Raw genomic sequence first — 18372 nt, 5'->3', positions numbered from 1 at the left:
GGCTTACGACTTGCCGCGTTCTGTAATGAACTTCCAGTAAACCAACCTAGGGCCCAGCATAACAGTAAGGTCTTATAAACTCTCTCTGACTCAATTTTATACTTCATGAAACCCTGAAGTTGTTGCGAGGATTAGTAGCAGCTGGTCCAGTGTAAGCACCATACGCATGTCCGTAATTGTCATCTTTATCCTCTCTTATCATTTTCCCCAGGGCCAGTATTTCCCATTCCCAATGTAGTCTTCCTTCTCCATTATCCAGTGCTTTTATGTTTCATGATACTGAAATTGGAAGATTTGACAGGTTATGATAAATATTACTGACCTCAAAGCCATTTTTCTCTTTCTTTTGGGTAATGTGATCCCAGCAGTAATTCTGGTATTAGATATTGATGGTTTCCTATATGAAAGTACTCATTTTAGATAATACATTTTAGCATAGGGATTACTCTGTGTGTCAGTACTGCTTTACCCATCAAACTCACTCCAAGAATAATGTTTCCTCTTCAGAATGGGTTTCTGTCTTCCCTTCCCTATTTGTTTGCTTGGATCTGTGGTAACCTAGTAGGTCAGTTATCAGACTTCTTCCTGACCAGGAATATTCTCAGCGTAATTGCTGTCCGGAAACTCTTCACAGCAGCAGGTAAGCAACAGCCAGAACATTTAAGCACTTGGGAGATACTTCTCCCCTGTCTTTAGGATGCACCTAACTATGTTGTCTGAATCACTCCCCAGGATTTCTCCTTCCTGCAATCTTTGGCGTATGCCTGCCTTACCTGAGTTCCAGCTTCTACGGCATTGTCATTTTCCTAATACTTGTTAGTGCAACAGGCAGCTTTTGCTTGGGTGGAGTACTTATAAATGGCTTGGATATCGCTCCCAGGTAGGATTTGTTTATACACTTTTTTTAAACCTTTAACAAATAAATGTTGTATATATTTATTGTGTATAACATGATGATTTAAAATATGGATACTTTGTGGAATGGCTAAAATCGAGCAAAGTAACATATGCATTACCTCACACACTTAGCATTTTTTTGTGTGTGTGGAAACACAAAATTTACTCTTAGGAATTTTCAAGAATATAATCTGTTGTTTTATACTATAGTCACTGTGTTATGCAACAGATCTCTTAAGCTTATTCCTCATATATAAATAAAATTTGGTATCTTTTGGCTAACATCTCACTCCCAGTGCCTACTAATCACTATTCTACTCTACTTCTGAGTCCAATTTTGTAAGATTCCACATGTAACTAAGATCATGCAGTGTTTGCCTTTCTGTGTCTGACTTATTTCACTTAAATTAATGTCCTCCAAGTTCATTCAAGATGTCACAAATGACTTGATATCCTTCATTTTTAGGCTGAATAGTATCCCATTGTGTATATTATCACGTTTGTTATCCCGTTCATCTGCTGGTGGACACTTAGGTTAATCCTATATCTTGGCTATTGTGAATAATGCTGCAATGAACATAGTAGTGCAGTTATCTCTTTAGACATTCTCACTTCATTTCCTTTGGATAGACATTCAGGAGTGAAATTGCTGGATCATATAGTGGTTCTACTTTTAATTTTTTGAGGAACATCCATACTGTTTTCCGTAACTGCTGTACTAATTTATATACCCACCAATGGTATGCAAATTTCCCCTTTTTTCCACATCCCCACCAACACTTATCTTTTGTATTTTTGATAACAGACACTCGAATGGGTGTAGAGGGATATCTCATTGTGGTTTTAATTTGAATTTCCCTGATGATTAATGGTGTTGGGTATTTTTTTCATACACCTGTTGACAGTATATCTTTGTTTTTTGAGAAATGACTATTCAGGTCCTTTGCCCATTTTTTAATTGGGTTGTTTTCTTGTTACAGAGTTTGAGTTCCTAGTATTCTTTGGATATTAACCACTTATTATACGTATAGTCTGCAAATATTTTCTCCTATTCTTCAGGTTGTCTCTTCACTCTGTTGATTGTTTCTTTTCCTGTGTAGAAGCTGTTTAGTTTGATATAATCCCATTTGTCTGTCTTTGCTTTCAGTGCTTGTGCTTTTGTGATCCTAACCAAAAAACCATTGCCCAGGTCAAAGTCATAGAGCTTGTCCCCTGTGTTTTCTTCTAATAGTTTTACAGTTTCAGGTCTCATGTTTAAGTCTTTAATCCATTTTGAGTTGATTTTTATATATGGTATGAGATGAGTCTAATTCCTTTCTTCTGCATGTGGATACCCGGTTGTTCCAACAGTATTTATTGAAGAGATCATCCTTCTTCCATGGTGTGTTCTTGGCACCTCTGTCAAAATTCAATTCATCCTCAATGTTGGATTTATTTCTGGACTCTGTATTCTGCTCCATTGGTCTATGTATCTATTTTCATTCTAGTATCATGTCATTTTGATTATTAAAACTTTGAAGTATATTTTCAAGTCAGATAGTGTGATGCCTCCAGTTTTGTTATTTTGGCTTAAGATTACTTTGGTTATTTAGGACCTTTTGTACTTCCATAGAAATTGTAAGATTGTTTTTCTATTTCTGCAAAAAATGTCATTGGAATTTTGATAAGGATTGCATTGAATCTTTAGATTGCTTTGAATTGCACAGACATTTTAACAACATTAATTCTTCCTATCCATAAGCACAGGATATCTTTACATTTGTTTGTGTCTTCTTCAATATCTTCCACTAATGTTTTAGTTTTCATTGTGGTCTTTCACCTATTCAGTTAAACTTATTTTAAGAATTTTTTTCTTGTAACTATTATATATGGGATTGTTTCATTGATTTTGTGTCTGTGTGTGTGGATAGTTCATTGTAACTAGGGAGAGTTTTTAAAAATCTTTTTCTTTGTTAAATCCAAGCTCTCAAAAGCATTTTTAAAAGTTGCTAGCTTTTGTATAAATTTAAGGTGTGCAAATACAATTTTGTTAAGTGGGTATATTATGTAGTGGTGAAGTCTGCGTTTTTAGGGTAACCATTACCTGAATAATGTACATCGTACATATTAAGTAATTTTTTAACCCTCACCCTCCTCCCACTCTTCCAAGTCTCTAATGTCTGTTATTCTACACTCTGTCAATGTGTATAAGTTATTTAGTTCTTACTTTATAACTGAGAACTTGCAGTGTTTGGTTTTCTGTTTCTGAGTTGTTTACTTAAGACAAGGGCCTCTATTTCCATCGATGTTGCTGAAAAAGACATTATTTCATTCTTTTTTATGGCAGAGTAGTATTCCATTGTGCATATGTGCCACATTTTCCTCATCCAATCATCTGTTGATGGACACTTAGGTTGATATCTTTGCTATTGTGAATAGTATTGCAATAAACACATGAGTGCAGATATCTTTTTGATACAATAATATCTTTTCCTTTGAGTAGACACCCAGTAGCAGAATTGCAGGATCTAATGGTAGTTCTATTTGCAGTTCCTTGAGAAATCTCCATACTGTTTTCCATAGAGGTTGTACTAATTTACATTTCCACTAACAGTGTATAAGCATTGCTTTTTCTGTGCATCCTCATCAACATCTGTTGTTTTTTGGCTTGAATAATAATAATTCTGACTGGCATAAGATGCTATCTCATCATGGTTTTAGTTTGCACTACTCTGAGGATTAGTTTTTTTATATGCTTATTGTCCATTTGTATGTCTTCTTTTGAATATGGCTACTTATGTCCTTTTTCCACTTTTTTAACGTGGTTATTTATATTTTGTTGTTGTTAAGTTGGAGTTCCTTGTTAATTCTGAATTTTTTAAAAAAATATTCTTTTTATTTCAATGGCTTTTGGGATACAAGTGGTTTTTGGTTACATGGATGAATTGACAGTGGTGATGTCTAAGATTTTAGTGTATCCATCATAGGAATAGTGTACATTGTACCCAATATGTGGTTTTTTATCCCTTGCCCCTCCTCCCATTTTCCCCACTCTGAGTCTCCACAGTTCATTATACCACTCTGTATGCCTTTGTATACCCATAGCTTAGCTCTCACTTATAAGTGAAAACATATGGCATTTAGTGGCAAACATATGAAAAAATGCTCCACATCACTAATTATCAGGGAAATGCATATCATAACCACAATGTGATACCACCTTACTCCTGCAAGAATGGCCATAATTAAAAAACAAAATAATAATAGATGTTAGCGTGGGTGTGGTGAAAAGGGAACACCTTTACACTGTTGGTGGGAAAGTAAACTAGTACAACCACTATGGAAGACAGTGTGGAGATTCCTTAAAAAACTAGAAGTAGAAATACCATTTGATCCAGCAATCCCACTACTGGGTATCTATCCAAAGGAAAATAAGTCATTATATGAAAAAGACACTTGCACATGCATGTTTATAGCAGTACAATTTGCAACTGCAGAAATATGGAACCAGCCTAAATCCCCATCAAACAATAAGTAGATAATGAAAATGTGGTTATATATATATTATGGAATACTACTCAGCCATAAAAACAAACAAAATAATGCCATTCACAATAACCTGGATTCATTTGCTGCAGTTTCACTGCTTTTATAGCTCATTTCATGCTGGAATTGGTTTGAGCTTCCAGGATTGGCCAATCATAGTTGCTTGTAAACTAGGCTTCTGGTTTCCTTGCCTGAGTACTGGAAACAATTTTGGAGGTCAGTAGCTCTGGGCTTATGAGAGTAAACCAGGTGAACAAAGCCCTTCAATTTTTTATTAACCCCAAACCAGTTCCCATTACCAAAATATATCGCCTTCTGAATTTCTCAATGGAACTTACATATTTTCTAATTCTACTGGGTTTCATTCTAAATATAATCCCATTTTATTAATATCATCATATCCTTTACTGCTAATGCCAACCTTTCTGACTCTGTGGTGACACTGGAAAGTTGCCTATATTCATATACTTTTTCTAACATCTTAATGGAATTTGAGAAGTAGGAATTTGCAAAATGAGCAGTCATCTCTCTTAAATTTCATTTGATTAGGTTGGCATTTCCTGCAGTATTTGTTCTACTTTACATTTATGTATTATTCTTTTATGTATAGATATTTTGGATTTATTAAAGCATGTTCAACTTTAAGTGGAATGCTAGGAGGACTAATTGCTTCCACTTTAACTGGATTGATCCTTAGGCAGGTAAGAAACATACAGACATGTAGTTACTTTTCTAATATTAATTGTATAGAGAAACATCATGCACAGGAGAGATTGCAGAGAAGATGCCAGAAGGAGATGACTTATGAGTTTTTGCATCATATGAAAATAAACTTGGTCAAATCAGGCATCTCTCCAAATCTACAAATAATACAATTTCTACCTCATTATTTGTCAATTAGATACGTAGAGAACTCTTTAGTAATTGGCCATTGGTACAGAAGTGGACTTCTGTTATTTTTAATAATGAATGTGTGGATTGATCAGCACAGGTATTTGACTGGCTGAGTGGTAATATAAGTAACAAGATACAGTTTTCTCAAAGAAAGAATGAAAAGTCACAAGTAAATACAGTTAAAGATTGACCAAAGTTTGACTATGAAGGCAGACTTCTGTTTTTGCAAGTGTCATGGACAAAGTTAGCTGAAATTTTCCTGTTAAGGACACTTAAAATGCCCTATCAAATTGTAACAGTTGTTTTAAATGCATGCCTCATCTGCAAAAAAAGTAAAGCAAAAGAACACTTCAGAGATTAAAAATGAAAGAATAGTTTGATTCCAGAGAGGTAAATGACCACTGAAGCCACTGGCTGCCTTGGGTCTTTGCCTATCCTGGGTAATCTATGTCTTCAGTTATAATGAACAAGCGAAAGATAAGAGATAATGTCCTAAAGCCACTCAAATAAGAAGAGTCAGAATGGAAATGCTGGCATAAATCTGTACTCACAAAGGACTACACCTTCCTACCACTAGCACCATGTGGATCACATATAAACTTTATTTGGAGGAACGCTTTCAACAAAAGGAATAGTAGTGTGTAGATAATTCCTCCAAATGCTCCTTATCCCAAAGTTGAGACAGGGAGAGATGGTCTGCATCCACCATGGCCACATTTCCCATAAAGAGGAATCTTCCACCACCATAATGTCTCTATTTATGGTATTAGAAAAGAAGAAAACATCACTAGAACCATAGAAGCTCCCTGGTCAGAGAAGTGGCCTCATTAGAAATGGGGAGCACCGGGTGGCCATGGTCTGTTTCCTCCCTCTGAGCATAGTGCCTTTACTCTTCCATTGAGTTCACTCAGGTGTGCAGAGCTGACTTCCAAAAGTTGTTAGTGGAGCTAATTTCTCTGCAAACATCCAAGATGTGGAAGGAAATGTGACTCTAGAACTGTTCAAAGTTGTCTCTGCCTAGTAAGTTAATTTAGACAGTTCTCATCTGCCCCTGCCTCAGCTTTAAAAGGAGAGAAAAACTGAATACTCTTCTAAGCATTTGAAATTTGAGTGAATCAAATTTGGTGACCAGAAGGCAAGCCTGGGAAGTCAATTATTGCAGCTGCAATAACTTTTCTGGTTCTCTTCTTGGGCATTTCCCCACTTCTTTGAAGTTAGATGTATTCCTGTAAGTTATTTTGGCCAATTAAATATGAGAGGAAGTGATACATGTGAATTCTGAGAAGAAGCATTAGAAACCAAGAGGCCATTCTTTCCCTTTGATGCAACAACTAGTATTATTCAGAAGGATGACTGCAAGGCTACTAACCAGGATCCAGAAATCCAGGTTATATGGAGCATAACTCCTAGCCAACCCATTATGTACCTTTTGTGTAAACAAAAAGCCAAATTTCTGTCATTGAAAGCCACTAAGACTTGAGGGTATTGGTTACTATACTATAACCTACTCTATTCTTGACCTGTCAGGATCTATCCAGAATGAATCCCAGGAAGAAAAAATGGTAAAAATATAGAATATATGGCATGAGATGGGGTAATCCACTCAGAAAACCCAACATATGACTAACTGGAGTCTCAGAAGATGAAGAGAGAAAATAGGGCAGAGGCTATGTATGAAGAGAAAATGATTGTTTTCTAGTTTTCCAGAAATACAGAAATTCATACCTTTAAGAAGCCTAGTAATCACAAGTAGGATGAAAAAGAAACCAGAAATTGCAGAAAAGCAAAGACAAAAAGAATGTCATATAAGCAATCAGAGGAATCAGAAAGATTGCCTCCAAATGAGCAATAGATAGACTGGTCTCTGACTTCTCAAACTCAAGAAAGGAAGACAGAACACAATAAAATTACATCTTCAGTCTGCTTAGTGAAAATGACTACCAACTTAAATTTGTAAACAGTGAAAATGTTTGCCAAAAGAAAGACAACATGTTTCAAGCCAACAAAAACAGGGAATTCAATTCACTAATGGACGTTTAAAAGTGTTTTTAGGTTTAAAGAAAGAAAATTAGAGATGCAGGAAAAAAATGAAGATCAGCAAAAGTGGTAAATTAGCGGACAAATCCACTTATTCACCTATTTGTTTTATTGGGTAAACAAAAGTAATGCCCTGTGGAGTTTAAAAAACACTATATACAAAGTATAAAATAAACAATAATAAGAGTAAATAAGTCAAGAGAAGATAAATGGAGCAAAGTATTTGAAAGACTTCATGCTGCCTTGCCAGAGGATAAAAGTACTAAGAGTTTGATACATGAAGAAAACATGTTGTAATTTCTAATCTAATAATTAAAAAAACAGAAAAAGTACATCAATTTCAAAGTAATAAAGACAAAAATGAAATAATAAAAATACCTTATCTAAAAGAAGGCAAAAAAAGGAGAGAAAAAGCAACATAGAACAAGAGGTGCAAATACAAAACAATCGACATAATTTGGTAAACTAGACGTGCCAGCAACTACTTTAAATAAGCTAAAAGCTCTAACTAAAAGCAAAAGGCGGCCATATTGGATTAAGAAATGAAGCTTAACTCTGTGCTGCTTTCATACAAATATATAATAAAATAAAAAGCAACAGAAAAGTTGAAATTAACAGAGAAAACATTCTACGCAATTTTTAGTTAAAAAGCTGCTGAGGCTATGTTGATCTCAGAGGACATCTTAAGGCAAAAAGTATTACTAGAAATGACGACAATCACTTCATAAAGATATATGATTCAATTCACTGAGAAATATGTATACACCTATTACTATGTGTATGTATATATACATACATATATATGTATATTTGCTGTGGGAATTTTATGTGTATAAATATGTATACACACAAACACACACATATATATACACACACATATATACACATACACACACACACAACATGGAACGTTTCTCTCTCAGATTGGAGTATGAAAAAAATGCCTGCTGTCACTATTTATTAATACTAAACTTTTTACTATGTCCTAATGAATGAAATAAGACACAGAAATATGAAAAAAAGAGGAAATATCATTAACATTTTTATAGGTAGCATTAAAAAAAAAATCAGAAGACTAACACTACTTATAAGTTATTAGAATTAATAAGTAGGTTTTGGAATTTGTAGAGTAAATCTATAAATATACATTGTTTTCTACATACCTGAATAAAGAGTGTGAAAATAAAAATTTTAAAAAGAATACTATTTTCAACACCATAATAAAAATCGTATATCTAAGAATAAATTTAATGAATTACTCATATGATCTCCACAAAGAAAACCATAAGAGAGAGACTTGAAAGAAATTTTTTAAAAACTAAGCAAATGGAGGGAGATGCCATTTTTATATACTAAAAGACTCAAAATTATAAAATATCTTCTCATTCCCCTGAATGAGCTGTAGATTCAATGAAATCCCAATCAAAATCCTAAGTTACTTTGTGGAAACTGAAAAGACTTTTAGATAATTGACATGTGTTCACAAAGGGCCAAGAATAACTAAGAGAATCTTGAAGAAGACAAACTGGAATATTTGTTCTACCTAATATTAAGATACATTACAAAGCTATGAAAATAAATACCTTATGGTATTGGCACAAGTAGACCAATAGAACTGAAGAAAGAGTGTAGAAAGATCCCACATATATGGACATTTAATTTATGACAGAACAGTGCCACCTTTGTCATAAAGAAAGGACTTATAAAATGGTACTGGGCTTAAAGAATATCATTATGAAGAAAAATAAAATTTAACTTATCTCAACATACAAAAATATGAAGTAGAGGTGGATTGCACATCTCAAAATTGTAGGCAAAATATAAAGTTTCTAGAATATAATTCAGAGGAATATTTTCATGATCTGATAGACAGAATTATTTCTTAAAAAGGGCACTAAAAGTACTAACATAAAGAACAAGACAACAAATTTGACTGTATTAAAATTAAGAACTTCTGTTCCTCAAAATATACCAACAATAGAATAAGTAACCATCAAGTTTGAAAAGATATTTGCAACACATACAACTAACCAAGGGCTTTTAATAAAAATACATAGTTACTACAAATCAATAAGAAAAGAGAAAAAAAAAAAGATGTAAGTAGGCACTTTACAAGGTGAAATCCAAATAGCTAATAAATATAGTAAAAGACAAATTAAAAACCACAACTTGCTCACACTACACGCCCACGAGATTGGTGGTCTATAATACCAAGGGTAAGTAATGATGTGCTGAAAAGCAAAATTAATAACAAATGCTGGAATTGTAAATTAGTACAACACTTCTGAGCACAGATATTACCTAGTAAAGCTTAGGTTATGCAATCTTTATGATTCAGTAATTTCACTCCAAGATAAATGAATCTATACACATTGAGGAACATATACAAAAAAAAAACAAAAACGTTTATACTATGAGGTTGCCAGATTTTGAAAAAAAAGAAAAAACCCAAGAAGATGAAGACTTCCCAGTTAGATCTGACTTTCAGATAAACAAGAAATAATACAGGACTTTGCTTCATTACCAAAACGCATGGGACATACTTGTACTACCAAGTTACTCATTGTTTATCTGAAATTCAAATTTAATCAAACATCCTATTTTTCTCACAATCCTCTCATAGCAGCATTGTTTAAAATAGTCCCAAAGTTCTTCAAAAATGATGAGAACAAGCCAGGTGCGGTGGCTCACACCTGTAATCCCAGCACTTCGGGAGGCTGAGGCGGGTGGATCACCTAAGGTCAGGAGTTTGAGACCAGCCTGGACAACATGGTGAAACCCCATCTCTACTAAAAATACAAAAATTAGCCAGACCTGGTGGCACATGCCTGTAATCCCAGCTACCTGGGAGGCTGAGGCAGGAGAATTGCTTGAATCCGGGAGGCAGAGGTTGCAGTGAGCTGAGATTGAGCCACTGCACTCCAGCCTGGGCTACAGAGTGAGACTCTGTCTCAAATAAATTAAATTAAATTAAATTAAATTAAATTAAATTAAATTTAAATAAATAAAATAGTCCCACTGAGGCAACAGTCAAAAATTGTCAGCAACACAGGATGCAAGAGGACAATGGCATAAGAAAACTACTTTTAAGGATACAAGACCATACAATGCCTCACACTTTAGGGGAAATAAATAAACTATTTAGAGAATTAAAAAAAAAAAAAAAAAAAACAGGAGATGTAATCAGAAAATGAGTGGAAAATAATAGTATCAATTATCTTGATTATATTTTCGTTATCTTAAAATTAAGGATAAAAGAAAAGAAAAAAAAGAAAGACTATCCATAATAATCAAAAATAAAAAGTTTTTAAGAAATGCCAAAACAGGGCCAGGTGCAGTGGGTCATGCCTGTAATCCCAACACTTTGGGAGGCCGAGGTTGGGCGGATTGCTTGAGCCCAGGAGTTCAAGACCAGCCTGGACAATATGGCAAAACCTCATCTCTACAAAAAAAAAAAAAAAAAAAAAAAAAAAAAAACCTTAACTGCACATGGTGGCATGTGCCTGTAGTCCCAGCTAGGAGGCTGAGGTGGGAAGATCACCTGAGTCTGGGAGTTCGAGGCTGCAGTGAACCATGATTGTGCCATTGAGCTCTAGGCTACAATACAGAGTAAGACCCTGTTTCAAAAAAAAAAAAAAAAAGAAGAAGAAAGAAAAGAAAAGAAAAAAATAAATGCCAAAATAGAAACTGTTTGTTTGCATAGGGATGGGTATGGAGACGGAAGATAGGACCAAAAGGAAATGAGAGCCTGCCAAATATTAGCCCTATTATGAAAAAGATAAATGTTGATAAAATCTCTTTCAATTTATATAGTTCAATATGTATCAATATGTATCTACTATAAATAGATACATTTAGCTATGTATTCTTAAATCTCTCTAGCTATATCTTTTGATCTACCTATCAAGATAGCTATTTCAACTTGAGCATGCATCGGAAGAATAATGTTTAAAGAGTAATACAGATAACTTTTATAAACCAGTAGAAGAAAACTCATTCTCTTCAAAATGAATCCAAAACTTAAAAAAAATAAAGCATTGCAATAGAAAATACGAAATAATATGGGAGCAATAAATCTTAACAAAATAATAGTGACAATAGATGAAAGTATATTAAATTTGCCAATTAAAATACGAAGACATTCTTTATCTATATAGGCTTATATGATACAATAATATGTCGGTTACATAAGATACCTTGAAAAGATGCAGAAAACTTTGAAATAATAGATCAGATTGAAAAAAATCAGTTAATTTTTAACTATGAGAAACTAGTAACTTAATATCTGATGAAAGTAGAATTTTAAACAACATGTATACAGTAGAAAGATAAAAGTGATTATTTTTATAGAGTAAAATGATTACTTTTTTGGCTATGTATAAGTGTGTTTTTCCATATTTGTTAAGTGATTGAGTCTACGTTATTTTTAACATTACATTTTAAATGTTACAAAACAAAAAAACAAGAGCAATAATTTACAATTACTTTGAATTTTAATTCCTTAGGATCCAGAATCCGCCTGGTTTAAAACCTTCATCCTGATGGCAGCCATTAATGTGACTGGCCTAATTTTCTACCTTATAGTTGCTAAAGCAGAAATTCAGGACTGGGCTAAAGAAAGACAACACACACGTCTCTGAAGGTGAGAAGTGATCAGATTAAGGACAATTTTTGAAACTGGGAATTCAGGAGAGAGAGGAATTAAGGATGACTCCTCAGATGGGGAGGAATAAGGGGCAGGTTAAGAGAAGAGGAGACCATGTTAAGCCTGAGAATATTAGACATCCTGATGGAAATGGCTGTGGGACTCTGTGGGATGCTAAGGCTGGAGATGTAAATTTGGGAGGCTGGGACTCTTTAACATCAAAAGATGAGGATGAAAAAGAGAAGTTTGCAAAAAAGACTGGGAAGGGCCTTCAATGAAGTAGGAAGAACAGTTGTAAAATGGAGACTCGAAGTGAAAAAGATTGGGAGCAAGGACCTTTGGCAAGTGCTGTAATATCAAGACATTAAATTATATAAGGTCTAAGAATTTACAAATGGGTTAGGCAAGAGGAACTTTAAAGGTAACCCTGACTAAAATGATTTTCAAATGAATGATGGAGACAAACAGTCCATTAAGGTGTGTTCAAGGTATGATACTGTGCTTTGCTTATGTCAACTCTATCAGTGGTAAATAAATGGTAGGAGAAATTTCTCTTTGTAGAATAATTTTGGCTAATGCATAAATAAGAATTGATAGATGTAAAATATCCTTATTTTGCAACCCTCAATAAATTAAGAGATCCAGGTGTTGAATTTCAATGATCATTAGTATCACAAAAAGACAGGCATGAAGACATTGTACACCTTCTGATGAAAGAACACACCACCACTAATGTCTTGCTAAGAAAATCAAGCTGAATCTCATCAAACCTTGGATACAGCTACCATTTTGGAAGAAGTACAGAAAATAGAGAATATGTTCGACAAAATCCGAGTGTATCATTAGCAAATCTAAACTGTAGGAGATTTTATAGGTCAAAAGGCTCAGGTTCTTTAATAAATAAATTACATATAAAGAAAAATAGGGAGGCCGAGGCGGGTGGATCATGAGGTCAGGAGTTCAAGACCAGCTTGGCCAAGATGATGAAACCCCGTCTCTACTAAAAATACAAAAATTAGCCAGGCGCGGTGGCAGGCACCTGTAATCTCGCTATTCAGGAGGCTGAGGCAGGAGAATCTCTTGCACTTGGGAGGCAGAGGTTGCAGTGAGCCGAGATCACTGCACTTTAGCCTGGGAGACAAAGCAAGACTCCGTCTGAAAAAAACAAAAATGGGGGTAGAAATGGATGCTCTAGATTAGAAAGAACTTAAATGACAAAACAAATATTTAAATATTGGCAAAATGAAACACTATGAAAGTATACATATGAGTGATAAGTCTATAAAGAAATACAGACAAATAGATTATTATAAATGTCAAAGAAGTTGTTACTTTTAGGGGCAGGGAGGGACCATTTGAAGAACTTCAGGAATCCTGGCAATATTCTATTTTTCATGTCCAGGCTAGTGATTACAAACACTTATCCTATAATAATTCATTTGAGCCAAATATTTGTGCAATTTTCTGTGTCTCTGTGTTTTATTTTATAGTATGAAAAGAGAGATCAAGAGAGAGAGAATATGGGCTGAGGAAACTGAGACAGTCAGGATAGGCATTCCTATAAAGGAAATCCGAGAAGAGGTGTGGTAGCTGTAGAGGGATGTAGAACCAAGGAGGGTTTTGTTTGTTTTTTGTTTGTTTCGGAGAAGATAGATGCAATAGCATATAAGGTGATGGTATAATTCAGTAATGAGATTACACAATATAGGAGATAAGGCACAATAACAGAATTAAAAAGTACTTGACTCATCCAGAAAGGATGTAATTCAAGCACCACAACTTGGGTTGGTCTTGGGCAGAAACCTAGAGCTTATCCACAGTGGCAGAGAGAACGCAGTGTTGTATATGTGATGAGTTAGTATGTAGGTTGGCATCTCATCTGTGCAATAAGCAATGAGGTTCTCAGTTAAGAGAGAGGGGCTGAGAGACAAGGAAATGAGGAAAACACATATTGGTAAAGAAGGTAAAATTATCATTATGAGCAGCTGATATGGTTATCTACTTAGAAAATCCAAGTGGGTTGACTGGAAAACTATATAAACAATAATGAATTCAGTAAGTATCCTGGAAAATTTATTGATAAATATTATATTAATATTAATAAATAAATTTTTCACCTTAAACAAAAATAGCCAGTTAACAAATTTTTTGGAATAAATGATCCAAATGATGTTTGAAGAAATTTTTTTTTAAAAAATAGGATCTCACTGTGTCGCCCAGGCTGGAGTACAGTGGCACAATCATAATTTACTGTAGCTTCAATCCCCTGGGTTCAAGTAATCCTCGTGCCTCAGCCTCCCTGGTAGCTGGGACTATAGGCATACAACACTACACCCAGCTAAAGGAGGAAAATTGATAGTGTCACTCAAAAATGAAATTTAGTCAGTATTAAATTGATCCAGTATTGCAAGTACTAAAAATTTCCATAATGGTGTACTCACAAAAATTTACCAAGATGCAAGCATAACTCAAGATTGTTGATTTAGAAATGGCAAAAATCTGGATATGAAATTAAGCATGTTTGTCAATGCAGCCTTAGTTAATACATTTTGTTTAAGTGAATGGAATATAACTAGTAATTTAAAAATACAAAAGCTTATCTGAATATTTTAATGTAGAAATATCTGAGATTGTCCTTACAAATAAGCATATAACAGCACTAGAAAATATCCCATAGACATTAGCAAAGGTTTATCCTCTATTTCCAAGGCACAGAGTGTGGCACAGCTATGAGAACAATCACTTTACTTTATTCAGAATCCATAAATCTTATTTGTTTTTTATGTATTTGACCTATTACATTTGAAAGTTATACCAAAGTTTTCCATTATTATTTCTATCCATTTTTCTTTTTATGTCTGCTTTGGCAGTTACTATTGAGTACTATATTCTGATGTTACAATTTCAAAATGATTTTGATAAGTATATCTTAATTTGAAATTTACTTTTGACTTTATAAATTTATGAATCCTTCCCATTTCATAACTTTTACTTTTAATTTACTTTCTGATATTGGTATGACAACCTTAAATTGTGGGTGTGGGTGTGTGCTTATTTTAGATTCCCTGGAATACTATTGCATTGCCTTTAAATTCCACCTTCCTGAGTCATTTTATTTAATGTTTTTCTTACAGAAGGTATATAGCTGGGTTCAATTATTTCACCCACTTTGAGAGCCGTCTCCTTTGTATAGATGACTTCAATCCAACTGCGTTTATTGTCATTACAAATATACTTCATTTTCTAGCATCTTATTTTCTACTCCCTTGAAAACATCCTCCTTATCTTTTTGGTCCTTCTCCTCCTCCTGCCTCCTTGCCTGCCTCTAGTAATTTAGATTTGTAGAATATTTTAAATTTTGATTGTGCTTATGCTCTCTAACTCTTCTTTGAAAATGTGTTCATTTTTTCCATTTACATGCTGCTATATTTTTCTGCTTTTTTTCTCCTTCCAAAATATCAAACACATTCAATGTTTCTAATTATTTTTCTTTGGTTCAGGCTAATTCTATGTAAGCCTGTAATTCCCCAAAGATGATGTGGGTAGAATTTCCTCCATTCTCCTTTCTGTTTATCTGGTTGCCCTTGGCATCTTTCCATCAGGCTGGCAGTGGAGGTTTTAAATTCTCATTTTAGATATTAGGCTAAATGGCAGAGGGGCTCTGGGAACACCAGTATGAATAGTGCCATAGTGCAGGAGGTATTCTGGGCCTTGCTGTTTGTGTTGCTGTGCTGATGGTTGTTTCTTCAACAACCTGTATCTTCAGGGCTGTCAGTCATTCAGCAGCACACAGACATTTTGTTTGTGGAATCAGCAGTATTTTATCTGTCATTCTCAAACTGACACATTGCTGCAAAGCTGGTTACCTTACAACTTTGCCTTGTAATTTTAGAGGTTGGAAGAAAATAAGAAAAGGCAGAATCATGGCCTTGCGTTTCTCCTGTAGCCTAGAAGCCATTGCAAATATGCCTGGCGCACCAGGATTGCAAAGGTCCATTGATTCCCAGATGCCCTGCCTCCTACCCAGCCTTACCCAGGAGGAAGTCGCTTCGCAGTCCTGGAACTGCTGTTTCCACCTCTGTCTTCCCTCTGAATGTACTGAGATCATGAGTTTAGTAGACAGCTGTGAGCTGATTTCCAATGTCACCCTTTATTTTGGCCCTCAGTATTCTGAATTTATTATAGCTGATAGTCCTTGTTGATTTGGGTATGAGGTAGTTCTCTAGGTTTTGTAATGTTCTATTTTTGTTTCTTTAAATTTATTTCAGTGAATCCCAGGGACAATAGTTGAATAAGGGGCATGCATTTTGCCTGTGGTAGTTCCTTTACAGCAGGGCTTCTCAATCTCTTTTGTGTAATAAACCACAACTCAGAAAATAATGTGGAGGATTATAAAGGAGACTAATTATGTTGAAATAGTTATCAAGATACTAAAAAGCATGTTTATGATAATATGATGATTATTAGTGCTTTAGTTTTAAAATAATATTGAACAAAACAAAGTATTTTGAGATGTTAGTAATAATTGTCTGAATAAAAGTTCTCTGAAAAGAAATTTAGAGGAAAGAGGCTATCCCAGCAAACAGTTTGTGAACTAGGGAGAGACAGATTTAAGGTGCAGTCTAAAGAACAAAAAGAGGGTTTATCATTTATAGAGAAAGTTCCCTCCCAGGTTCCCACTCAGGTCCACTTATGCACGTGCATGATTCAGATTTGCTTGGTTCTGAGAGGTTGACACTTGCTGAATTCTGATTTGTCAACACAAGCCACAGTCTATTTGTTGGTTCAGGCATATAAACAGGAACAAGCAGCTATGAACTAAGCTATTAACTTAGAAGGTGTGTGGGTCTTGTGAAAACTCAAAGTGCGTGTGTGACCTCTAGCCAGCAAATGACTGCTGGGCTCTATTTTGATTTTAAGCCCGTTTAGCCAATCAGCATCCAACTTGAAGGATTTTTTCTTTCACGGTTCACAATTGTAATGTCATAGGAAAATACCTGTGATTTTTATTGATATTTAAGTCCTCAGTATGACCACTGTTGTGATGTATTGCCTACATTCATAATGGAAGGAAATGTTAAATTTTAGTCAAATGTTAAGGAAATAAAAATGTAATTTTTCTTTATGTAAATTCATAGATCCTAGATTAAGAATCCCTGCTATCTAGTATTCATTCAGACAGTAAATAAACGTATTTAAGCACTTTTGTAGGTGCTGGGATAGAGCAGTGAGCAACATCGTCAGGACTTCAGTGCCTAAAAGAGCTTCACGTTTTGATAGAGGGAAACAAATAGCTATATTTAAACAGGATAATTCCACGCACTGATATACTAAAAAGAACATGAAATCGGGTAACACGATAGAGCGTGTTCAGGAGGGTTATTTTTGCTGGAGGTCAGTGATTCCAAGGATGAACAATAATGTGCCTCTTTCGCATCACTGAAGTCTCAACACAAATGTCACCTATTGGGCAAAATTTGTTCTCACTTGAACCCAGCTCTCACTGTTCTATCCCAGCACCTGTAAAAGTACTTAAATGTATTTCTTTACTGTCTGAATGAGTATCAGAAAGCAGGGATTCTTAATCTAGGGTCTGTGAATTTACATACTCTAGGAAAGAGTATTCCAAGCATAAAAAATAACCAAGAAAAGTAATCTGGGATGGTAGTGAGCTCAGTATTCCTAAGAGGGAGAATGAAGGGCAGCGTGGTTGGAATCTTGTGAGTAAAGAGAGATAAACTGTGTAAGTGGTTGAGGTTAAGTGGTTAATGTAGTGCTTCCAGGTCATGGCAAAAGCTTGGTTTGCATTCAGTTCTGTCTATAATCAAATCCAATCAAATCCGTTGGATACTTTTGAGACGAGTGACTTTCCTGATCAATGATTTATAAAGATCATTTTCGCCACCTTCTAGAGAAAGGACTTTAGGAAAACAAGAGTAAATGCATGGAGACCAGGACAGATGCTGTTTCAGAGGTTCAAGTGAGAGATGTTGGCCATGCAGACTATGATGTAGGCAGGGGATATGGTGAGAAGCAGCCAGATTCAGATGAGTTCTGGAGGAAGAGCAGGCCAGACAAGGCAGGGAGATTGTGAACTATGCAGGAAGAGAAGAAACAAAGATAGGACCTAGATTTTGGCTTTAGCAACTAAAGAGTGTTTATTACTGAGATTGGAAGTGTTGACAGCGAGGAGGATGGGGTAGGATTTTGTCCACATTAAATTGAAATGTTTCAGAGATCAAAAGGAAGGCTCTGGTTTTATAGCAAAGGTTCCTGCTCAGGTTCTCATCCAGTTCCTTTATGCAACTGAAAGATGTTGGGTCAGCATGATCCTGATGGGGGTCTTTTGCAGACAGTTGTTAAAACAGGCAGAA

General features: G+C 35.0%; 1 protein-coding gene across 3 annotated transcripts in view; it reads left to right on the top strand.

The window, feature by feature from the left end:
• Positions 1-18372, top strand: part of SLC17A1 (solute carrier family 17 member 1) — a 53350-nt gene that overhangs the window by 19663 nt on the left and 15315 nt on the right. For 2 of the 3 annotated variants that reach the window (XM_038005778.2, XM_073005701.1), the window contains exons 8-11: positions 508-640; positions 733-880; positions 5033-5123; positions 11859-11995. In XM_038005778.2, the coding sequence (XP_037861706.2) occupies positions 508-640; positions 733-880; positions 5033-5123; positions 11859-11993 (507 nt within the window). In that variant the 3' untranslated portion in view covers positions 11994-11995. Of the gene's footprint in view, positions 1-507; positions 881-5032; positions 5124-11858; positions 11996-18372 lie in introns of those variants that run through there. The other variant, XM_073005702.1, reaches the window with a different exon arrangement.

This window comes from Chlorocebus sabaeus, chromosome 17, assembly GCF_047675955.1.
Source record: "Chlorocebus sabaeus isolate Y175 chromosome 17, mChlSab1.0.hap1, whole genome shotgun sequence".
NCBI classification, from domain to species: Eukaryota; Metazoa; Chordata; class Mammalia; order Primates; family Cercopithecidae; genus Chlorocebus; species Chlorocebus sabaeus.
The sequence above is the reverse complement of the archived record's forward strand: the minus strand, read 5'-3'. Positions and strand labels throughout refer to the sequence as shown.